The 25,880-nt window shown below is 38.4% G+C and overlaps 1 protein-coding gene across 1 annotated transcript; it reads right to left on the bottom strand.

Moving 5' to 3' along the window:
• Positions 1-4: 4 nt before the first annotated feature.
• On the bottom strand, positions 5-25,880 carry soat2 (sterol O-acyltransferase 2). Its single transcript, XM_020918552.2, has 16 exons — positions 23,743-25,880; positions 22,507-22,645; positions 14,589-14,638; positions 14,368-14,507; positions 14,239-14,292; positions 12,757-12,864; positions 11,200-11,482; positions 9,128-9,203; positions 8,335-8,419; positions 7,741-7,786; positions 7,498-7,627; positions 6,878-6,975; positions 4,701-4,799; positions 4,449-4,584; positions 2,727-2,872; positions 5-836 (listed from the first exon to the last, which is right to left on the bottom strand). The coding sequence occupies exons 2-16, from the start codon at positions 22,583-22,585 to the stop codon at positions 780-782; spliced, it is 1,587 nt and encodes a 528-aa protein (XP_020774211.1). The 5' UTR covers positions 22,586-22,645; positions 23,743-25,880; the 3' UTR covers positions 5-779.

The raw sequence follows: 25,880 nt of genomic DNA, 5'->3' as shown, positions 1-25,880 counted from the left end.
ACACACAGAGGCTTTGTAATAATGATAAGGGGTTCCCAATGATACTTGTAATACAACAGCAATCAAGGAGCAGCATAATAAGATATTTCAATTCATCTTTATTTCTGACTCATGGTCCATTTTTAAAAGAGACAGACAAGGGCAGTGACAAAATCAACATTAAACATTTATGTTTTAAAAGACAGCCATACCAGTGTCTCCACATGTTGGACTGATATCGTATTGCACTGAATCTCAAATATGAGTAACATTATAATTAGATTTTTTGATTTGTTAGAAGTACTACTACAAGCTAATTAATAATTCAATTAAAAGTTATTCTTATTCTTTTAATTCATGTGGTTAGATTCAAGACCGGTTCTCACAGATTCTCATAACTCTAGGGTCCCCCTACATCAATAGAATATTTTCAGTCACCCTTTGTATAGGCAAATTGGGACGCTTCACTTCATTATATGTTTATTTGTATTTATGTTATGTTCATTTTTATTTATTTTCTTTTGAACTCAACACACCTTTTTCATAAGCATTAAACAAGGTGTAAAACTACACAATACAAAACCATCTATGAATTAACCTCTAACATATGTTCAAATAATTTCATCATATTTATAAAAATGCTATAAAACCACTGTTAACAGATGAAAACATTGCTACAAAGGGCTATTAGTGTACATATTTACACACTGCATTTAAAGAAACTAATATCTAGAACATCTAAACTCAAATCCAGCCTCTTCTTTTTCATTCTGAGGAGCCCCACTCCTGCCACATAGTGTTCACTTGTAGTAAGTGCAGGACCAAGAGCGAGGCGTCACCAGCTCCCAGAAGCTGTCCTGTGGGGAAAAACACACCCGCTCAGTTTAGCCTATAAACACATTTATATGGTAATAACATTATCAGTCATCTGTTCATGCATTTAACTGCATAATGTAAAACCATGCATTTGTTATCATTGTGTAATCTTATTTTACGGGCTCTATTTTTAGACAGCTGTGATGGGTGCTGAGCTAAGCCAGAGGAGGAGGGAGTGACAACAGTGGTATTAGAGGCCTGGCTTTCGCAGCAGAGACAGTGGTTCATGGAGTGTGCTAAGTAGTACAGCACTCCCATCTGCCACAAATCCTCCACATCTGGGACTTGATCCGAATCTTGGGCTTTTCAAGAGTTAAATGTTGGTCAAGAATTCATCATTGTTTTGTCAAATACAACTTATTTCAAGGCACCTTTCTGGGCACTCAAGTAAAGACAACAGTTAAAGCACACAATAAAAAAAACTCAAACAAAACAGAACAGGTTGTACAACATCAGTGCAGTTAATGGGGGTAAGCTAATTTAAATAAATGGGGATTGTGTTTTAATTAATTTAGCTTTAGTAATATCAGTAATATCAAAAAGAGCATTTACACCTTTTGTTTTTAGTATTCCTTTCTCTGTCCCTCCACAGTACTTACATTTCTTTTATAAAATGTAACATCTAGTTAAAGTGGATTTAAATCAAAGATTGAATCAAATAGTTATTGAATTATTAAAATAGTTACAGTGTACCCCTGTTTCAGCTGTAGACACCAGACATAGATAGACCAAAAAGTTGCACGAATCTGACATTGTTATTAGAGGACTTGGAGCTGAAATTTTTCTAACATTGTAAATATGCAGGACAAGCATGGCTATGTTTTCTAACTATATGGGTTGTGTGCTAAGTTTACATATACAACACCCACACAAAACAGAACTTTACCAAATCATCAACCCCTCTTTTTCCATAGTTCAAAGTGCATTATAATAACGTTTTCTCATGCACTTTCCTCGTATTGTTTGTCACTTTTTAAAACATTTGAACAGCCATGTTGTTTTGGAGGGTAAATCAAATGTGCTGACCCATAGGCTGCCTGAGTACGTATGTCTCCATTATAGTATCCTGTCAAAAATAATATGAAGAATCGCTTTTCTGTCAACTCTTAACGATTTTGCTTCCTGTGGCTGTAATGGTTGTTTATCTCACCCAGCACACTGCTGTTGTGACCTACTTCTGTCAAGCTAAACTGACTTTTGCCCTCTTATGTTCTAGTCTACTTGGCTGTAAGTCTATCTAAAAACAACAAGAATGAAATTAAAATAGTCCCCCCCTTTAAAAATCTTACTATCAAAGTAGAAAATGAATAAAAAAATATGCTTTGTACAATATACAGTGATTTGAAACATGCTTGAAAATGTATTAAGTTACAGAACTCTGAATACCTGCACTAAAGGGTATTTTGTATGATGTATGTCCGTCCGTTACATGGACCAATTAGAGTACTGTTTTCTGAATACTTAGAATACTTTTACTTTGAGTTGCATTTAAATTATAGTATAAAAACGCAATATTTCACAGTTTGTTATGTATTTCCTGTCACTAATTGGAGAAAATAAAATGGCACACACATGCACTACAAGAGCTGTGTTTTATAATTTTCTCATAATTCGATGCAGTTAGGAGCCTACATTTGTAGTATAGATACATTCCATGTATTCCTCTGATTTGAGCAAAATAACTGTATTCTGAATACCACCAAATGGTAAAGCTGGAATAGACAGAATAGATTTAGTCTAAATTAATATTCTGAATACGCATTCTCGGTACATGTATTCAGTTACTTCCCAACACTGTCTATATATTATCATGACTGTGGATGTGAAAGGCTGATTCTCTAAAGTGTAGCACAGATGACTGGAGTACATACCCTTTTAGGAGGACAGTGGATCTGGGCGTACCACTCCTGACAGTACAGACAAACCTGGACACCCTGCCCCAGAAACAGACTCGCCCACATGACAACGTTGCATACCGGGCTCTGACGCTTATCGTTCATGGTGAAGTTAAAGAGAACTAGAAGAAAGAACAGAACATACTTTTATATTTTTTTGCACATCTATAGCTTTAAAGGGACTATGTCACTAAGTTATGTCACTACCAAAGTATAATATTGTATTAATTTGAATTAACATACACAACATACATTGCATAAATATATTGTAAGTGACAGGGGGCATTAGCATTTTTGAAAGTCAAGTCATGGATCTATAATAAAAACTGGATATGGCATTCCCCCTCTGTCCGAGCTCTAGACCGACTAGTGACTGCTCCGGGTACTGCAGCTCCCAGAAGTTCGGCCCTAGAAATAATTTTTCCATAGAAGCTCAATGCATTTTTGAGGAATTCAAACTGCCTGTGTTTGGCTGACAGGGCATCGACAACTTTAACAAAGGTCAAAATTTGTAGGGATTCTTTTCTATTGTCACAACATAAACTTTTACAAAATTTTAAATCCTCAAACGCCTAAAAGTTAGCTTTGTAAGACATGGTTAGCTCTGCTCTAGTAGCTCTCACTCTGACTGGTCCAAACGCTCCAAGCTGTGCATGTTACAAGCGGCACACAGGTGGGAGGAGCTCACCCCTATTGAGGAAGTAAATGCGGAAGTGATTTTTTGGGGGGCCCATCAGGGGCCCATGTGCCCCCATTGAGCATAGGCCATTGAAAACAATACGGTGCCATCTTAGATTCATCTTCCAGATTTTATTATAGTTCTATGGATCAAGTATGTTCCATAAACAATGATCAAATATACTGTATATTAGACAGAGGCACCTCAACTCTACAGCTACAATGAATATGCTTAAGGGTGCACTATGTAACTTTTCTGGAAGGGGGTCTGCCACCCCCTTGTCTCCATGGAGATGTTATTGCTTTGTATGCAGTGTACCACAGTATGGCATTAAACTCAACTATCTTGCATTTATTTCATTACAGGTGTTTTTATTGGTCAAAACTACCCTAAAAAACACGTTTTCTTACTGAAGGGTTTCCCCTCCACAGATCAATGCAAAGCACTGATATCTCTATGGAGACAAGCAGGTGCTGGAACCTGGATCAGAAAAGTTACATAGTGCACCTTTAAGGGTTGTAGAGGCAGACAATCCTACCTTATTATATACAGCAGATAACCTTATGTCCTGTCAATCATCATATCTTCTTTGTATCTTGCTGTTTTTCCTCATGATCTCTTGTACATAGCTGGAATATATATTTAGTTACTTCTTTTCTATATATTTATTTATATATATTTATTTATATTTTTACTTGTACATATACATTTATATAATTGTGCCTTTGACACCAGTCTCCTTTCCTCTTTGTTATTATATTATATTGTGATTTGTGAGCTACTCTGTCCAAATAATTTCCCTTGTGGATCATTGAAGTTTGTCCAAGTCTAAGTCTATAAGTGTTTTTTATTATCAGTAGTACCTTATGTAAATATGTTCTACTTTCAATACTCACTCCAATCACTTAATTTATACCTTGTCTATTTTGGAGCAGTTACATTTCAGATTTTTATCAAATATATTTATTATACTATAACCACTATACTACAAGAGAACTGAGTGTGTGTGATTGATTTACCCCCAAAGATGGCAAAGAGGATGAACATGACGGGGTAGAAGAAGCCGAAGCCCATTCCTAAAGCGTACTCATGAACAAAGGCAGACACCATGAAGACGGAGAGCATGGCAGCTGTTCTGAACTTCTTCCTGGACAGCTGCAGGGATCAAAGGCACACAGAGGATCAGCCGTAGGTTCAGGGGTCAGTGCAGTCCACAAATATACATGTACAATACACTGCTGTGTGAGCCGTGTGTGTTTCAGAGCGCTTACCCACAGGAAATCTCTGTATCCATAGTAATACAGAAAGTCATGGACCACCACGTTCCAAGTTCGATAATAGTTTGCAAAAGAGTAGGAGTTCCACCAGTCCTGCAAGGTTAAGAAAAAAAGCCTTTGAATTTATGGTTAGATTTGCTGTAGGATAAAAAAAATAAGGTGAGAAGTGAAGTAATATAGTAAACAATGTAGTGATGCAGCAACGGCACATTGAGGATTTGCACTTTCAACAAGATATTATCACGATCTCGATTCAAGAGCTCAGAATCAGACGTATCAGGTAAAAATAAAATAGCCCACTTGCACAACTTCTCAATCTAGTTCTTACACAACAATACTGTGATCTCAAACTTCATTGCTTTTATAGTAATATTCATAATCTGTTAAATGTATGGCAAAATACTGTTTCAGACATCAGTGATGCATAGCTGCTGGTTGCTGAGCAACAACACATAAAACAAAGCTTATTTTAAATCCACCAAAAGTATCTACAGTAATTAGAGCCAAGAGTTTCATGAAGCAACAACTCCTCCACTCAATAGTCACTGTCAAATCAGATAACACTCATTTCAATGCATGTATGTATTTATGTGGATGTGCGTTCCATTCCATTCCATTTTCTTCCGCTTATCCGGGGTCGGGTCGTGGGGGCAGCAGTCTGAGAAGGGCCTCCCAGACTTCCCTCTCCACACACACTTCCTCCAGCACTACCAGGGGGATCCCGAGACATTCCCAGGCCAGCCGAGAGACATAGTCCCTCCAGCGTGTCCTGGGTCTTCCCCGGGGCCTTCTCCCGGTGGGATGTGCCTGGAACACCTCCCGAGGAAGGCATCCAGGAATTCGTCTCCTCCCGAACTACCACCTCACCGTGGTGGGGGAGTTTGAGTACCCGAATGATCCTAGGAGCTATGTTGTCCAGGGCGTTTTGCCCCTGGTAGGGTCTCCCATGGCAAACAGGTCCTAGGTGACGGAGCAGACTATGAGCAGTTCGTAGCACCCTTATGAACTTACAAATAGTGAGGACCGTGATGTCGCCCGGTATGGCGCAGTCGGGGCCCCACCCTGGAGCCAGGCCTGGGGTTGGGGCTCGAATGCGAGCGCCTGGTTGCCGGGCCTCAGCCCAAAAGGACGATGTGGGTCCACCCTCCTGTGGGCTCATCACCCGCAGAGGGGGTTCATAGGGGTCGGGTGCATAGAGGACTGGGCGGCAGTCGGGGACGGGTGTCTCGACAGCCTGGTCCGCACACACAACATCTGGCTGTGGCGACATGCATGTGTGTGCGTGTATGAGTATGTATTTGTTGTATTGTAATTTAATTTTCTTTGGGATCAATACAGCATTTATCTATGCATGTATGAATATTTGTATGTTATATTTGTATGCATGTTTGTATACTAAATTGGTAAAAGCATGAGAAAAATTATCTTATTATCTTCTGAAATTCTCTGCATTTGATCCCTCAGTGCTGCTACTGGGAAAACCTGTCAGAAGCAGTGAATAATCACAGTGCAGTGCTCAGGCCAATCTCCAAATATTGAGCTAAACTTGATTAGGATGACCTGAATGAAGGATTAGCCTATTGTGTATGACTGAGGTTCATGTTGGAAACCCACCACATGACACAGAGCAGGCAGATAACACAAGATGACTCTTCATTATGCTCCTTTTCATTAATTTCTTATATGTTTAACTTTATGACACTGTTGATGTTTATATTTTATGAATGAAATAAAAATAAGCAGATACATCAAAAAAACAAAACAAAAACAAAACACAGGGAATTTAACTCGGGACATTACCTCTGTGCAATGGTGAGAGTGCTAGCCAACATACCATCCATTGTTTAATCAGAAAACGTTCTACTCAATATCATAGAGAAATGTAAACACAATTACAATGGAAGTGCTGTGATAAATGTGCACTATATGTCACATCATATAGTTTATTAGTGTCAGAAACAATATTATTTATTATACACTATAATAAACTAACCATGTCGAACCTGTCCAACCCATTTTGTGTCCATAATCACCACACTGCATTATAAACATGCTGAGTGTGCACTGGGTCTACCCACCAGCCCTGAAGTATTTAACTCTGCTTTTCCCACTCAAAAACAAGAGGCATGGAGGTAACACTTGTGGAGGAGGCTATCAGTCATAGACCTTACCTTATAAAACATCCTGTCAGCAAAACGCATGAGCTCGGCAAAGAGGTTGAGCCAACAGTGGAGGAAGGCGAAGAAGCAGAGCAGCAGCAGCATCGTACCTGAGAAAGACAGAGAATCACTGTGACTGTTGGAGGAGATATAACTGAAATGTGCACTTAAGACACTATTGATTTACAGCACTATTAAATGAACTAGCGTTGTGTTACATGAAAGGATTGGACAGATGTGTCTAATATTTCAGCAGTGGTGGTTACAAAGTAAAAGTGGAAAAGTACTGTACTGGTATCTGTATCTGTACTTTACTTAAGTAGATTTTAACATGGATACTTTTTACCATTACATTTGAGATCAGGTATCTATACTTTCTACACCACTACATTTTTTAATTGAACAAAAATTTATAAAGAAAAACAGCTAGGAAAAAAAAAAGACTGATTCAATTGTTTCTGTTAAACAAAATTCAGCAGAAATCTTTATCAAAATCACTACATTTGAAGCTTTATTAGAACTCAAAATCTGCGAAAAGTCAGTTTTTTCATGTGATACTGTTACTTGAGTATTTTTTCTTCCAGTATCTGTACTTTACTAAATTCTTGCACCACTGTATTTGAGTCACTTACCTGGTAAAATTGAATGGAAGATAGCCAGCACCATTGAGCGTTTACTGAAAACCTTGTTGGTGTCAGGTCTGAACACTGGAACACAGAGTCGCTCCAAGATGTAGTAGCTATAGAACAGGCACACCAGAATCTATAAAAAGACACAAGTTAGCATAATAATGTCTAATTTCGTCCTTCACAGTGGTCCAGTTATTTAACTGAAGCCAAGAAAACGTTGTATTTTCTTAGTAGTATTTATCTTACCATGCCAATAGTAACGCCAACGTACTTCCATCGAATGTGGCTATTTCTAAAAACAAAATATCTTATTATTTATACTTAAGCAGATTTTACCAGTTTGATTTAAAGATGCACTGCAGAACTTTTCTGGTGAACGATGCCACTTGCCTGTCTCCATGGAGATGTTATTGCTGTGCCTAGAATGTTCCACGGTATGATTTTAGACATAAAAGTGAAAAAATGCATAGCACACTCTGTTGGCTGATGCCGATGTTTTATTTTCAAGTAATGTTTTGGCAAAAAAAAAAAAAAAGTCTTCATCAGATATTTCTCTTGCTTTAGACCACAGCATACATATTGATTTTAAACATCTACAGGATTTAATCAGTACAAGTGTTTCTATTGCTCAAAAATATATTAATTCCTTCTGTGAATGGGGCGACTCTCCACAGATCTGAAGTGTAATGTAGCATAGTTCTGTAGTCTGCCTGTCTCCCTTATGATGTGGAACATTCTAAATAAGGCAGTAACATTTCCATGGAGACAAGCAGGTGGCGATCGCTCCACTAGAAATGTCACGTAGTGCACCTTTAAGGCAGGCATACAGTTGGTAATTACCTAGGGTACGACTCTCTGTAGATAAGTGTTGGACAGAAGAGGAAGTACAGGTAGCTAGAAAGAGTTGGAAACCTGGGATTTTCTCCTGAAACCAAAGCCATGAGAACAAAGTTAATTACACATGCCCTAATGGGAAATCTATGGGGCTGATGTTTTTATGAGAAAACAGATAAGGATTGAGTATAGACAAATAGCAGTGTAAATAAAGTTGTGCTTAAGTTTTTAATACTCCTGTAGCTTAGTATAATTATCCAATTTTCTGTTTGTAAACACTGTACTTCACAGCAGCTTCACACGGCATTCATCTCCCAAATAGCAGTGCTTAAATGAAATTGGAGCAAGCTGATCACTAAATTGTTGGGACAAATTACCTCTAATGTACCTGCTATAAGCTTGGCTGTACTGGCTTTAGTTTCTTACAGATAAAACTAACTTAAAATGTCTGTCTTGATTAAAATCACTGATGTCTTATGGCTATAACCACCCTAAAACCATACTTAGATGATAAAAGCTGTCATTTGCAGCTTGAACACTTCTCAAAAGAGCCATTAAAATTTTATTACATTTGCAGGCGAAAGAGATTCTTCTCATCAAATAGACATTCACAACACAAGTCCTTGGGATTATGAGGATTGGACATAATGTATATCTCGTATGAGTTCTTTCTCCACGAGTCTGTATTATTAGAAGGCAGCCTGCTGAGTTCTGTCTCAGTCATTTTTCTTGTGGCGCTGTGAGTAATGGTGCCTCTCAGGGTAGAAACACCTGATTTCCACACAATAGGAGGCCTTACCTTCTTTGGGAGGATTGTCGATAATAAGAGGAACAGACTCTCTTATGAACGAGTAGGTTTTCATCAGAAATCGAATCTGTAGAAAGAGAAAAATATCTTTATACTTGATGCTAATCTGCTTGGACATACTGCATGACTTTTCTGAAAGCAAAATAATAGGTCAGTCCATTCACTGGGACACTGGTTTATATAAAAGCAGAGCAAATGGACAAAACCATCACAACATTTTAAATAAGAGTCATTCATCTTTGACTGCACCCCTTTTCATCAGTTATAGTCACTGGTGATTGTAATTCAGGTCTTTAACATTAAAAGCGAGATTGAGAGTTGTACCCGAGGACACTTTTATCTGAAGCAGAGGAAAAAAGTAAAAAACATTCCTCTTGCTGTTGGACATGTGTTCCTCCTGGGGCTGTACAAAATAAAGTCTTCATGTATTGATTTCTAGAAACCAGCAGATTTTATCCCTCAAAAGGCAAATTGTAAACGTTTACAAGGAAAATGTTTTTTATAAAGACGATCCTATGGAGCTCAACAAGGTCCATCAAATGCTTTTCTCTATGGAGATTTTATTGCTTTGTTTGGAAAGTTTCACAGTATGACAATAAACCTTTCTATCTTCTGTTTTTCTATGTATTTTTGAGCAATAAAACTACCTGTAATTGAATACATGCAATATCCATAGAAACAAGAAGACGATGGACCCCCAACCAAAAAGTTACATAGTGCATCTTTAACATGTAGCGGATTATCCCTGAGCAAGCTTTCAAACTTTTGATATTTTTATGTTTTTGTCCAAGGGAAAAATTAATGGGAATGAGAAAATCAATGGTAAATTTGGTTCAAGAACCGAGGTAGGAGGTCACTGTTGAGCTCCATTGCCGGATGTTGACATATGTGTGCTCATTGCTTTGGGACTCTCACTTGAGCAGATGGGATAAGGTTAAGTCTGGGGACACTGGCTGCAGAGACAAAAGGGATGTGAGGCATATATTAGCAGATGGATGTTGAAATGTTGGCTACATGCAGATTTGCACCTCTTAGATCGCTGTCCAGATGGAAGTTGGAGAAGCTTTCTTTTCATCATGCTCCTCTTAGACGGTTCCAAAACAAACCTATTATGTAGACAGAGGTGTGACTGGTTTTAAGATTGTCTTTGACCAAGAGTATTTAAAAATAGAACTATATGCCACAGCACAATGGCAAGTTTGAATTGTTTCAGTATGTCTAACATTGTTTCAGTATGTCTAGTATTAACTACATTTTGTAATAACCATAAACACATTTCTTTACACAATTCTCTTCAGTGTAAAATGTGAACGTCTAAAATAAAGCATAAAAAATGTATTTCACATTTGACTATTAAGGCTTTATTTCTCATAGGGACAAAATACACCATGTTCCCCACTCATTTCAGTTATGGATGTCCATAGTATTAAATATTTGTTTTCTTCAAAGTACTTCAGACCCATGTTTAGGTTATGTCTAGTCTGTGAAAGTCTAAAGATGTCCCAACTGTATTTGAAATAAACTGGTTACTTTTGTTCTGATGTCCTTATTCTGAATAGATAAGCTTGATGCAATGTGAATTCTGCCTTTATACAGTCTATCCAGCACAAATGGTTAAAAACCAAAATCAAAATAAATCTTGACAGGTCATAAAAACTTAAAACTTGCAATATGTAACTTTCCTGTGGAGGGTCCTTCACCTGCTTGTTTCTATGGATATGTCATTGCTCTGCCTGAAATGTTCACAGTATGACATTAAACATCTCTACCTCATATTTTTTATATTACAGATGATTTTATAGCTCAAAAATACTTAGAAAAACAAGCATTCTGACAGTGAACGAGGTCGCCTCTCCACAGATCTGACCTATAACTTGGTCTGGTTTAGTCTCCATGAAGATAGAAAGGTTTAATAAACATTGAAACAATGAAACATTCCAGACAAAGTAATAACATCTCCAAGAAGAAAAGCATTTGTCAGACCCTCCACTAGAGAAGTTACATAATGCATCTTTAAGTATTAAGTCAGTATTGTGTAATTGCTTGATGTGAATTTAACTAACCTGCTCCAAGATGACAATGAACCGTGAGGCAGGGGGGAGCTGGTTGTGTACGACCACATAGACAGGGAACAGTCCAAGGACACAGATCTGCAGGGCACACAGGACCAGACCAAAGCCCAGGTTTAGAGCTATCTTTGAGGGAAACTTGTGGTACAATGAGCCCCAGGAGACCAGTAACTGATAAGGAACAAGTAAAGTGTAGAGGAACATAAGAGTCCATGCCCATGTGACTGTCCCCAGCTTCCCAAAGGCATAGAAGAGCAGGTCAAACTCCAGGACCAACCTATAAAGATAAAACAACAGCATGAACAAAACATAACAGTCTGCAACACTTTATAATTACTACATCTTAAAGTGCAATATGACAGGCAGACTACTCATTTCAGTAATACATAGTTAACATAATTGTATTTAATATTTTGTACTTATGGACACAGGCAGCTGGTATTTTCACAGACATAAGTATGTCACAAATACGCTTTACAGATCATTATTCATCCACTCCACACTCAGTGTCTTGCCCAAGGACACCACAACAGCATTCATCAGTGGGAGCTGGAATTGCACTGCCAACCTGTGGGCCAGTGGATCTGACCGCTCAACTAATAAAGTTTATGTCAAGAGTGGAAATCGAACTGATGAGTGGACAAACACTACCAACTGAGCTGCTGCCATGTGGTAATACAGGAAGAGCTCCACTGTGTTTTTAAACTCCATACATGATCTGAATAATTTCAGATATGAAATTGCCAATCTGAACCAAATGTAAACGGTAGCTGTTAACTTGAAAACTACCATTTCATGACAGAGCATTTTGAGCTTTGCTGTAGACAGACTAATAATAAAGTGTCACTCAAACATGTGTGAATGAAACAAAACACAACTCCAGGTGTGTTTTTGAGTAGGTAACAACACTATAACATGGCTTAAAGCCCACAAGAATCAATTTTGCATAATAACATTTAAGTAGTTATTAAGCCTCAATCATTCTCATTCATAAACTATTTGTTCACTATGAATTAAGCGTAGTTAATATAAAGTGACACTGAATTGTACAATGGAGCATTACATTTACACCCCCAACTGGAAATAACCGCAATATTTTCTCAAAAAGAGCCTGTAGTCATCCAGAACTTGAGTCAGTTCACCACATTAAAGTCAAATCTAACTTAGGGCAAATGCATTGAACAGTTTGTCTCACTGAGGATTTTCCCGCTGGCACTTCTGAAACAGGGTAAAGGCAGGAGACTTAAACCCACAACCCCACATGTACGAAACAGCCTGCACATCATTACACGGCTGCCCATAGCAACAGCAGCAATCCTCACAGGGGCCGATTGCTCTATCTTTCATGCTCCAGAAGAGAGGGGAGGCGGGAAAGGGAGAGGAAGAGAATAACAAGGTTTAGTTGGACCAATAAAAAGATAAGAGGAGAAGTTTCCCTGCACCCCAGGGCACACAAGTTAGCTGGAGGTGACGTTTGGGGTCATGAAGTTTGGACGTATGTGGAACTGTGCTAGCCTATATTAACATAGGTGCATTTATAATAAGACTGACCTGCCATGCTCGAGGTAGTCCACAATCAAAGTGCTCAGACTGAAGAGGAGAAAAACAGCCAGAAACATGTGGTAGATGGTTCGGATGTGGTTAATCTCAAACAATTCACTAAAAACAGGAAAGAAGACATAATTATTATATATACAGTCATTGATATGAACTGGCACAGTTAAATGGAGCTGGTGTAAATTCAGCATGGAAGACCTAAACTCGCACCACCTCTCCAGAGTTTACCTGCTCCTCAGCCTTCATCATCTCACTCCCATTACCCCTCCCCACTGCTCGCCACGCCTCCTCCTGTCCAATCAGCACCCAGTCTGCCCAATTTACACCCCCATTGCAGGTGCACAGCCGCTTTGGTTTATGCCACGCCCCATTTCCTCCCCACTTCCTCCCCAACACCCCCTCGGCTTCTCATCATCACCTTCACTCTCCTCATCACCTTACTGTTGCCTTCACACTCCTCATCCTCTCATCTTCCCCTTTACTCTCCTCGGCCTCATCTCTACCACCTCCAATGTCCAGGCTCCGGGGGAAAGTCCTCTCTTAATCACAATGTCTTCTGCTGGGGTTCAACTCATTTAATAAACCTTCTAATACTTTCTTTTTGTGTCTGAGTCACTCTAGGTGGAATTATTTTTGTGTATACTGTATATTGGTTTGTCACTGTTATATCATATGCACATTACTGATTGAATACAGTCCTCAAACTACATAAAATATACAAAAAGACAGACTTTCAGTTACATTTTAAGACTCAATTACAGAAAGAAGGACCATCCACAAATCATTGCTCTAATTTGCAAGATATTGCACAATGAAGCAATAGTAGACACTAAAGTGAAAAAAAAAAAGTGACCAAAAGTTCCAGCCTGCTTTATGGCATTATTCCAATCACCAACTTATCTATATGCAAACTCAACAGTGCTATAAGAAATGAGCCATTTAGAATGAGACATCTACATCTACAGTCTGAGCTACTATATCATGGAATTCACTATAATTGTGGTTATTATAGTTCTAATCATAACTGTGGATGAGAAATATGGAATTTCTCCCCTGACATCATTTTTATTACCACTGTTCATCACACAAGCTGCTTTTGTTGCACTCGCAAACACTGAGAGGGGAGAGATGAGAGTGTGCTTCAAATGGAACATAGATTTGGCCTGTCTCAAAATGATCAAGACTATATTGACTTCAATATAAAAGCTGGAACAATATTTTTGGGGGTCATTTTTGGTGATTTTGAATACTAGTGTTTCATTCTGCAGTTTATGTATTGCAGCTCATGATTTTTAAACAATACTGTTCATTTAGAATAGTTTTTTGTGATTTAAATCTGCTCTTAAGGCAAATATTTAGTTGCAATCATTAATTGTCTATATTTACTTGACCAACATATCACACTTCAAAACTTGTTATTGTGAGAGGCCCTAAACTATTTGCTGTGTAATTTCTGATTAAAATAACAATACTTACTCCAAAAGGGACATTCTGTGCATGAACACTTTTCCACCATCTTTCCTCTCTGTTCTGAAACGGAGCATAAAAGCGGATTAATCTTTTTGTTATCTGTATCCAAAACATGTCAGGCCCTTTCATTCTCACCTGGAAATGGGTGCCTGTGCAGTTTTCCCATTTTGGTGAGGCTGAATTTGGGATAAGATCTGAACGGACTCACACAGCGTTCGGTCTACAACCTCACTAAGCTGGTCCTGAAGCTGGGCCAGGAGTCTCCCTTTCAGGTTCTAAAAAAACAACAAGAAGAAAGAGGTGATAAGATCTGTCCCACAGTAAAATGTAAAAGGACCAAAGGCAAAAACACAAACCTGAATATGTTTGTTCACATGAAGAGGCTCGTCCTCACTGTGTCTCAACTCTGGGGAAATAAGATGATGAATGAGTTATATAATTGTATACATTATTTGTCTTTAGGCTTTGAGTGATGAGCACAAATAAACAATTGCTGCTCAAATTGGATTTATGGCTGTTAGAATGGTTTTGTCAGACTCCTGAGGCTAAGACTACAAAATATCACCTCAGTAATCCATCAAGACATAATCAGGGAGTCCAGGCAAACACTTCATAATAAGTCATAATAAACTCAGTCATAATAAATTAAAGCTAAAATAGGGAGGTAACTAGCACTACAAAACTTAATCCAAGGCTAACCAGGACTGCACAGCTAGTTTTGAATAGAGAGTAATCTGCTAATTGATTAATTTGATAATTTCTATAAAATTTATGGTACAATTTACGAAGTGAAATTACTGGAGAAACAGTGATCAATTAGACAATGTAAATAAAATAAATGTTTACTGTTGTTTGGGGGATTAATTAGTGAGTAGGTCAGGAATCGGAATACATTCTGTGTTGGCAACAATTCCCGAGATTTAAAGCCGAAACAAATATTTGTTGAATTTTATCAAGGGGAAAGACGTCATTGCTCTTCTTCCTACTGGATTTTGGGAAAACCTTAATATACTTTTATAAGCCTAATATACTTTTAGCCCCATTAGCGGCGCATTACATGCGTCACGACCAAATAGCAGCGACTGATTAAATTAAAAAAGTACCTGCCTACTGTCAAGCGAACAAATTCTAATGCTGAGAGGTCAGACGGTTTCCACGAAGTGAAATGAATCAGGTTAGATGTTGTCAATAATGATGAAGAAACTTAAAATCATTATGTTAATTTTAACAATAGTTGTAATTAGTGCTGTCATGTGATTAAAAAAATTGAGAGATTAATTAATTATGATCTATAATTAATTAATCTAATTAATCTCATTTTAATCTCACCTAAAAATTGCTGAGAAAAGCCTTCAATTTGAGGTATTTTCATTTAAATTCATTATTACATTGTGGCAGATCAAAAGACTGATATAGATTAAAAAAGTGACTTTATAAAGTCATTTATTGTTTAACAAATCTCTCCAAATTGGCTGTTGAGCCCAAGTCTCCATGAATAAGAAACTGTTTGCTGTAAAGTAGCAAAGACGAGGAAATCTGAACATAATAACTTTTGTCTACTTAAAGACAATAAAAAGTCCAATCTTTCCTTAACCATATTAAAAAATATTATTGATAGAGAAATGCTTTATATATGAGATCACTGGTTTTAGTCCTTGTTTTAGTCCTGGTTTAGACCTGCTTTAGTCCTAGTTTAGTCCTGGAAAGGGTTAGTCCTGGTGTTAGTCCTGGTGTTAGTTTTGGTTTAGTCCTTGTTTAGACCTGGTTTTAGTTCTGGTTTTAGTTCTGGTTTAGTCCTGGTTTAGACCTGGTTTAGACCTGGTTTTAGTTCTGGTTTTAGTTCTGGTTTTAGTTCTGGTTTAGTCCTGGTTTAGTCCTGGTTTAGACCTGGTTTAGTCCTGGACTGGGTTAGTCCTGGTTTTAGTCTTGGTGTTAGTTCTGGTTTAAAGGTGCACAGGAGGAAGTGCGGTTTACGCAGCGTACGCGAGAAAACACGATCCACACGCGGCTCACGGGAGCACGTCGGTGTCCACGCAGTGTCTACGGAAGGAAACGTGGTCTGCGCATTCTCAGGTCGATGACGATGATGAAGGTGTGTTTGTGTGTGTTTGTGTTTGTGTGTGTTTGTGTGCGTGTCCCCTCATGTGGCAGGTCACTATAGGACAGTAGTGCAGACATCATGAGCCTATGCAGGTTGTTTTCACCAGTGACATTTAAGTTGTAGGCGATTTTATATTGTTATTTTCTTTTATATTTCACGTCGGGAGAATAATTTCCAAGACATGAATGTGTTTTTACCTGTGCACTGCTGACTCTGTTCTACTGGCTCTTCCACCTCGTCCATTGTGCGACTGACGCCGCCAACGTGAACATGACATTTACATAGCTCGTACTGCGCACATTTTGTGTGGGTTTCCGACAATGAGTGGAATTACCGAAATAAAAAAATGTATAAATGTGTTATTTTTGTGTGTGTGTGTGTTGTTGTCCCAACAACACATAAAAACAGATTTGATAATAAAGCAACTCAAAAAACAACAGAAACAGTAAAGTTAGAGATTAAAAATGAGATTAACGCAATTAAAAAACATAACACGCTAAATATGACTGTAATTAATTAATCGCAATTAACTCGATAATTTGACACCCCTAGTTGTAATTATTATAAAATTATCGCGTTAACTGCGATTAATTAATTAATCACAGTCATATTTAATTCTCATTCTCGTTAATCTAATTTTTAATCTCTAATTTTACTGTTTCTGTATGCGAGTTGCTTTATTATCAAATCTGTTTTTATGTGTTGTTGGGACAACAACACACACACACACACAAAAAAAAACATATTTATAATTTTTTTTGTTTCGGTAATTCCACTCATTGTCGGAAACCCACACAAAACGCGCGCAGTAAGAGCGATGTAAACGTCATGTTCACATTGCCGGCGTCAGTCGCACAATGGACAAGGTGGAAGAGCCAGTAGAACAGAGTCAGCAGTGCACAGGTAAAAACGAATTCATGTCTTGGAAATTATTCTCCTGACGTGAAATATAAAATAAAATAACAAATATAAAATCACCTACAACTTAAATGTCACTGGTGAAAACAACCTGCATAGGCTCATGATGTCTGCACTACTGTCCTATAGTGACCTGCCATATGAGGGGACACACACACAAACACACACACACAAACACACAAACACAAACACACACCTTCATCATCGTCATTAACCTGAGAACGTGCGGACCACATTTTCTTCCGTAGTTACTGCGCGGACACGGCTGTCCTCCCATGCGCCGCGTACGTTTTCTCGCGTACGCTGCATAAACCGCGCTTCCTCCTGTGCGCCTCTAAACCAGAACTAACACCAAGACTAAAACCAGGACTAACCCAGTCCAGGACTAAACCAGGACTAAACCAGGTCTAAACCAGGACTAAACCAGGACTAAACCAGAACTAAACCAGAACTAAAACCAGGTCTAAACCAGGACTAAACCAGGACTAAACCAGAACTAACACCAGGACTAAAACCAGGACTAACCCATTCCAGGACTAAACCAGGACTAAAACCAGTGATCTCATATACATAGCATTTCTCTATCAATAATATTTTTAATATGGTTAAGTAAAGACTGAACTTTTTATTGTCTTTAAGTAGACAAAAGTTATTATGTTCAGATTTCCTAGTCTTTGCTACTTTACAGCAAACAGTTTCTTATTCATGGAGACTTGGGCTCAACAGCCAATTTGAAGAGAACAAACAAGAACAGCATTTGCAGGATGTGGTTGCTACATTCATGTAGTTTTAAAAAGCATGACAATATCAAGTAATCCAAAATATTCAAATTACGTTACTCACTTTAAGTAATTAAATGGATTAAGTTACAAACTACATTTTTGGATATGTAATCTGTAATCTGTAGGGGAATACATTTTAAAAGTAACCTTCCCAACACTGCAGATTAGTAATAGTAATAATAAATATAGCCGCAAGCGGCAATGATCGGCCCTCGCGCCCCGCAAACGCCGCGCCCCGCAAACGCCGCGCCCCGCAAACGCCGCGCCCCGCAAACGTCGCGCCCCGCAAACGCCGCGCCCTGCAAACGCCGTGCCCATTTTTGTATTTTCTTACATCAATCTGTTCAGGGTTGAGGTGTGAACTCAGGATTAAAATTTGAGTGAAATCAGCCTCCGTAGGGTGGCTGGGCGCTCCCTTAGAGATAGGGTGAGGAGCTCAGTCACATGGGAGGAGCTCGGAGTAGAGCCGCTGCTCCTCCACATCGAGAGGAGCCAGTTGAGGTGGCTCGGGCATCTGTTCCGGATGCCTCCTGGGCGCCTCCCTCGGGAGGTGTTCTGGGCATGTCCCACCGGGAGGAGGCCACGGGGAAGACCCAGGACACGCTGGAGGGACTATGTCTGTCTATGGCTGGTCTGGGAACGCCTCGGGGTCCCCCCGGAGGAGCTGGAGGACGTGTCTGGGGTGAAGGAAGTCTGGGAGTCCCTGCTTAGGCTGCTGCCCCCGCGACCCGGCCCCGGATAAGCGGACGAAAATGGATGGATGGATGGATGAAATCAGCCAAAGTTTGTGCAAATTATCAGGCGTCGAAGTTTGATGGTGAGCCCCAAAAACGAACCCGAAATTTGCACAGTTGCCACGGCAACACCGTTTGACCTTTTAAAAAGCTTTTAACAACTTTTAATATCCCACTTGTCTAGATGATACAGAATGATTCTGTCTGGGTCAAACGCCCGAAGACGAGTTCATTCAAGTACGAGGCACGATCAATCCAATATGGCCGATTTCCTGTTGGTTGCCTAGCAACCATGTAATATACTTTTTTGTCCCTAATCTCATGATGCATCTGTGTACCAAATGTGGTTTGGCTGTAGCCAAAAACTTTGGTGTACCAAAGTTTTTGTTGGGTGTCCTGTTGATGAGGGCAGATGTTTGGCCTGTCGCCATGGCAACATGATGGGAAATGGCATGGGGTTGTCATTGACTTTTTGGATCGAGACCATGTCATGAATCTGTGTACCAAATTTTATATGTCTACGACAAAATAAATTTTTGCACTACCATGCAATTTCCCTAGGGGGCGCTATTGCGCCCATCTGAGATTTTCTTATATAAATCTGTTCAGGGTCGAGGTGTGAACCCGCAATTAAAATTTGAGTGAAATCGGCCAAAGTTTGTGCCAGAATTTGTAGATTTTACCAATGGAGAGTTTATGTCATCGCTATGGCAACGCCATAAAAAGTATGACATGGGTGTCATTGAATTTTGGATCAAGATGCCAAAATGGAATTTTGTGCAAAATTTCAGAAATTTTTGAACAACTATTTGGGAACAAATGATTTTTTCCCACATAAATTTTTGTTTCAATCTATAGAGGGCGCTAATGCGCCAAATTAATAATTTTCACATTAAGTAGCTTCAGGGCAGAGAGTTTAACAACTGTTTCAAATTTCATTGAAATCGGAGTTCGTTTGAGCAAATGAGAGCAATTTGTAAATCTCCAAAATTGTTTGCATTTTTTGTTGCTTCACTGCTCAGAGACCGTAAGACGTGTGTAAAAAATTTTGATAACTTTTGATGTTCCACGTCTTGAGATAATGTGGACCAAATTTGAGCTCACTCGGGTGAATGCCCTCGGAGGAGTTCGTAAAAGCTTAGCAAACTTTCAGCCAATACTGCTGCCCCCTAGTGGAGCGCACGGTGTTGGTGTAATAATATTTTTTCCTTGTCTTGACATGATTGACTTCTGTGTCAAATTTCATGATTGTACCTGTAAATTTTTTTTTGTGTCATTTGTATTCCCTAATGCATTTTTGAGTCATTTGGGGGCGCTGACGAGCCATTTTATTTATGTTTGGAAAATGGAAATAGCCAAAATGTAGGGAAGCGCGAGTTTTACCAGATGGCAAAATTTCCAGGACTTTTCGTCATTGTTCAGTGGGTGAAAAATGGGTGAGTTGGTTAGGAGAAAAATAATAATTAAAGCTGCAAGCGGCTTTAATTTTCTGATACGAGAACAATGTTCCGCTTTTTTTTGGCTGACAAACTATACATTTTTGGAAACCTCGGGCGCATTGCTATGTCATGGCGAGGGTCCCTGGTCACTACGGGCGAGTCACGTCACGCCATTTCACTTTCGGGCCACTTGGAGCATCGTTTTGCGATACTAATAGGCCCTTCACCAGCCTCTGGCGCTCGGGCCTAATTATGATACTGTGGAATGTAAGTGACTGCATCTGTTAAAGTTTGTTAAACAATAAATGACTTTATAAAGTCACTTTTTTTGTTCTATATGAGTCTTTTGTCTGCCACAATAATGTAATAATGAATTTAAATGAAAATACCTCAAATTGAAGGCTTTTCTCAGCAATTTTCTTCGCTCAATTTTTTTAATCGCATGACAGCACTAGTTGTAAGTAGGGATGTCAAATTATCACGTTAATTGCGATTAATTAATTACAATCATATTTAGCGCGTTATGTTTTTTAATCGCGTTAATCTCATTTTTAATCTCTAACTTTACTGTTTCTGTATGCGAGTTGCTTTATTATCAAATCTGTTTTTATGTGTTGTTGGGACAACAACACACACACACACACACAAAAAACACATTTATAAATTTTTTTATTTCGGTAATTCCACACATTGTCGGAAACCCACACAAAACGTGCGCAGTAAGAGCGATGTAAACGTCATGTTCACATTGGCGGCGTCAGTCGCGCAATGGACGAGGTGGAAGAGCCAGTAGAACAGAGGCAGCAGTGCACAGGTAAAAACACATTTGTGTCTTGGAAATTATTCTCCCGACGTGAAATATAAAGAAAATAACAAATATAAAATCGCCTACAACTTAAATGTCACTGGTGAAAACAACCTGCATAGGCTCATGATGTCTGCACTACTGTCCTATAGTGACCTGCCACATGAGGCGACACACACACAAACACACACAAACACACACAAACACAAACACACACCCTCATCATCGTCATTAACCTGAGAACGCGCGGACCACGTTTCCTTCCGTAGTTACTGCGCGCGTGCGCGGACACGGCTGTCCTCCCGTGCGCCGCATACGTTTTCTCACGTATGCTGTGTAAACCGCGCTTCCTCCTGTGCGCCTCAAAACCAGAACTAACACCAAGACTAAAACCGGGACTAACCCAGTCCAGGACTAAACCAGGACTAAACCAGAACTAAAACCAGAACTAAAACCAGGTCTAAACCAGGTCTAAACCAGAACTAACACCAGGACTAAAACCAGGATTAACCCATTCCAGGTCTAAACCAGGTCTAAACCAGGACTAAAACCAGTGATCTCATATATAAAGCATTTCTCTATCAATAATATTTTTCATATGGTTAAGGAAAGATTGGACTTTTTATTGTCTTTAAGTAGACAAAAGTTATTATGTTCAGATTTCCTCGTCTTTGCTACTTTACAGCAAACAGTTTCTTATTCATGGAGACTTGGGCTCAACAGCCAATTTGAAGAGATTTGTTAAACAATAAATGACTTTATAAAGTCACTTTTTCTGTTCTATATCAGTCTTTTGATCTGCCACAATAATGTAATAATGAATTTAAATGAAAATACCTCAAATTGAAGGCTTTTCTCAGCAATTTTTAGGTGAGATTAAAAAGAGATTAATTAGATTAATTAATTACAGATCATAATTAATTAATCTCTCAATTTTTTTTATCGCATGACAGCACTAGTTGTAACACTAAAACTTGATATTTTTGGTCTAGCGTGTCCCTATTTACAAAGGACAGTGCCAGGGTAGAGCCCTGTGGCCCCTGTTCCAGCAGATTTATCCAAAACTATTCAGTTTTATACAAGAAATATTCCTATTTTTGACCAATCTGATACCCATTAACAGAAAAGGGGAAACATATTGTCATTTCTTTAGCTAAAATATAGAAAAGCGTGCTTAAAAATGAATACAAAATAAAGCAAAATAATGCATTGACAGAAGTCCCTCAGATTAGGACTGACCCACAAATGACTCAAGAATGGGCAATGTTACAAGCTCTTTTCACTATTTTTTTTATACCAACCCAACTCAGAAAATCTTGTCACCCTGGAATAAATGACATTACTTTCACATAAGTACACACAAAGAAGTTATAGTAAGTAAAATCGAATACTATAAAAATGTAAATGTCATGATTTAAATACAGACTAGCTAGACCTACACGGGATGAACACTATAGCAGACTTTCACCCTCTCTTCATCGCTATGCTGCCGTACCTGGGCTGGAGATGTCATCAGAGTCGCGACCACTGATATTTCGGCGAAAGACTTGATTGGTTGGCTCGGCGGTCGTCATGGTTACCCTCAGATTGGTCCACCACTCTGAGCTCTACCTTGTGAGGCTGGTTGGATGATCCTGTGCATATTAAAGGAGTAGGTAAGGTAAGTCTGTGCCTATCTGGTTTGAATTATGTTATAACATGAAAACTAACATAATGTCAAAAAGAATAGAAGTGTGGGGTGCTTCAAAGGTATTATATTTCACTTTAAAATAGAAAGCAGCAGTATCGTGAGATTCTGATTGAATACACAATGGATTTTTGCTTGGATTTATGCTTGGGTTGGGTTTGATGACGTAAATCAGAGACTCCTCAACAATAAATCGACTTATTAATTGGGTCATAAGCCCTATTGCTATCAGGTTGCCTCATACCAGTTAATATTCCTGATAGATTTCTGAGTCAAAACCACAAAGTTTACCCTGGGACGTATAGGTCAGGCCTTTGAATGCTGGTTACCTGATGGGCTTGTCCAAAACACAAGTGCTATTTCAGCTCAATCGATGCAATGTAAACAAATGAGAACGCTACAGGATGTTCACACACTACAGATAAGAGCAAACGGAGTCAAAGACATAAAGTGACCTTGTTTTATAATCCGCACAGTCTAAAGAAGAAAACAATTAGTGGGATTATATGTGTGCGTGGTGCCCATGGTCTGAAGGCAGTAGTGGTATTTATTCTCCCATTGAAAGATTAACATAGGATCAAGCTTATTATCTTGTTATCCTGTTATACTGGAATGCCCTTAAAAGGTTCAACAACATTACAATTACTTAAATAAATTAGATGTAATTCTTGCTAATTGGATGAAGACACAGTGCACTGTTCGCTTAATTCTGTATGACATAGATCAAATGAACAAGCAAAATATAATAAAAAAAATATTTTATTGACCACTATATTATACTTTTACTTTGTAATTTTTATATATATATATTTGAATCTAGTTTAAAGATTTTGAAAAGCTCCTTGGTTCATATTAATGCTGGCCTTAAATGTTTACTATTTTCGGAGCCACATTATAAGTACTGATTTCAAATAGGCCAAAATTGGAAAAAAAAATTGATATGATCAGAATTTCAAAATGTATTTAATTAAGCATAATATCTGACTAAATTAACAAGACAGGATCATTTATCTTTAATGACTTCATCAGTATCTGGGTACTCACAGTCTCTGGGTACTTGCACCTTTGGGTGAGTAGATGCCCTCTTCCTTGACACAGACGGTAGAGTGGACTGGAGTGACAGTGTTCACATGTGTGTCCTCACCTTTTTCTCAGCTCCCTGGTGAACTTTGACTTTTGACCGCTGGACTTGGCAAACAAGGCTCCGCCCTGTCCACCCTCCTTTCCAGACGGAGGTTAAACGTGTCACTGGAAAAGGAGCATGCTGTCTGACCTGGAACATTTTAATTGTACCCTGGAGAAAAGAGTTTAAACAAGCCTAATACTATATCAGAAATGATTAGATTTTCCAAGTGACAAGCTAAAATCATATTACTAAACATTAAAGGTTCATTGTGTAACTTTTCAAACCTGCTTGTTTCTATGGCTATGTCATTGCTTTGCTGGGTATGTTCCACAGTAAGACATTAAACAGCTCTACCTTACATTTATTCAATTACAGGTGCTTTATAGCTCAAAAATACCTTGAAAAACAGACATTCTGACTAAAGTGGGGTCGCCTCTCCACAGATTTGACCTGTAACTTGGTCTAGTTTGGTCTCCATGAAGATAGAAAAGTTTAATACCATATTGTGAAACATTCCAGGAAAAGCAATACAATTTCCATGGAGAAAAGTATCTGATGGATCCTCCAGCAGAAAAGTTACACAGTACACCTTTAAGAGGAGAGTATAAAATAGGAGTGAACACAAGATTCTGTGTCTAAAACCAGAAGGAAAACTAATCGAAAAAGACACTGTGATAGTTCCCTTTACTATATAGGCCTATATGTGGTTATGTGAGCTGGCCATTAATCTCTATAAAAGGTTATAGCCAACAAACTGAAAAAAATACTGTGAAGAAACAAAGTCATTAAGCTTTGTTCTGGAAACATTACAAACTTGTTGTACTGTTGTATTGCTATTTGAGTTCAAAGCTCACACTAAAGAACAGGCATTGAACTGACATTAAATGTTATTAGGGGTAAGTAAACAGACAACATACATCATTCAACTTTTTTAAACTAGAAGCCAAAGCGCAGTAATGTATGGTATAAACTCTCAATTAATGTCTTAAAACAGCTCTAAGATTTTAATGACTTAGAAAGTAGGGCTAATTTCAGTGTTAACAGCATAAAAAGGGTAAAGTATATGGTAGGATTAATCGTTTTTAATAGCTTTTTCTCAATTTAAACTTGTGTTTGGCTTGTGACCTTTATAGCAAATAATATGAGAACAGTCAGACCATGATGCTGTATTGCTGTAAAAAAAACTGTATGCAATTTCCCTATTCTGAATTAAGAAGGTTGAGTCTATGGATTATATAATTTAAGTGGTATTGTAACATGTTGTTCAATTTTGGGTTTGACTTGTACAGACATGGGGACAAATTACTCAATACACAAACCGTGGTCAGTCAGACCCAACAGCAGTGACCTCCGACTCCTCTCATTGATCTATTTTAGTGGTCTCTCCTAATCAATAAAATGTGCACCTCTAACTAGTGGCTTCTGGTGACTTCTAGTGGCATTCCCAAGTCTTTTACAGACCTAAGTTTTCTCATTGTTCTGGCTAATCACAAGTTTCAGTCACAACTAATCACAACTTGTTCCTGACAAAGACTTATGGCAACTGTTTGGAATTCTAACTTAGAGTCAAACCTTTAGTCAGAGTTTGTTCGGGTCGGTTTACATTGGTGTTACACTTGTTTAGTCCTGGATCAGTCGTAATAAAAGTAATTTATAAAGTAAAATACCTGTCTATCCAGTGTAGTAAAGGTTCAAGCTGTTTCACAAATTTATGGAACATCCCTTGTCAAAATTATTACGTATGAACCAACCAATCAACCTTATACAGCTTTTTGGTGTCACGTTTTATATGAGCTGTTTGACTGATAGGACTGCATTGATTAATCGACTAGACTACACATAAAACTATTAAAAAATATATATTATTTGATAGAAGTAATCATTATCTGGACTCTGAAACATAGCAAAATACATTTTTACCACAAAAATAGCTGCACTAATACATAAAAACAAACAAACAGCTGGTTTTCATCAGCTTCAGATACACTATCTGTAATTATTCTCTATTCTCTCTATTCACCATATTTCTACATTAATCTAAATAATAATTTGAGGG

This window comes from Boleophthalmus pectinirostris, unplaced genomic scaffold (genome assembly GCF_026225935.1).
Source record: "Boleophthalmus pectinirostris isolate CB_2022bp ecotype Guang Dong unplaced genomic scaffold, ASM2622593v1 HiC_scaffold_3, whole genome shotgun sequence".
NCBI classification, from domain to species: Eukaryota; Metazoa; Chordata; class Actinopteri; order Gobiiformes; family Gobiidae; genus Boleophthalmus; species Boleophthalmus pectinirostris.
Note: the sequence above shows the minus strand (reverse complement) of the source record. Positions and strands in the feature narration are given on the sequence as shown.

What these genes read in the sequence shown, in the direction of transcription:
- soat2 (XM_020918552.2), bottom strand. Translation starts at nt 22,585, where the DNA reads ATGACGACCGCCGAGCCAACCAATCAAGTCTTTCGCCGAAATATCAGT. An exon ending in GATACAGAGATTTCCTGTGG is followed by an intron (nt 4,585 to 4,700) that starts GTAAGCGCTCTG and finishes TGATCCCTGCAG; the next exon opens with CTGTCCAGGAAGAAGTTCAG. An exon ending in CCTCTTTGCCATCTTTGGGG is followed by an intron (nt 2,873 to 4,448) that starts GTAAATCAATCA and finishes TCTTTCTTCTAG; the next exon opens with TTCTCTTTAACTTCACCATG.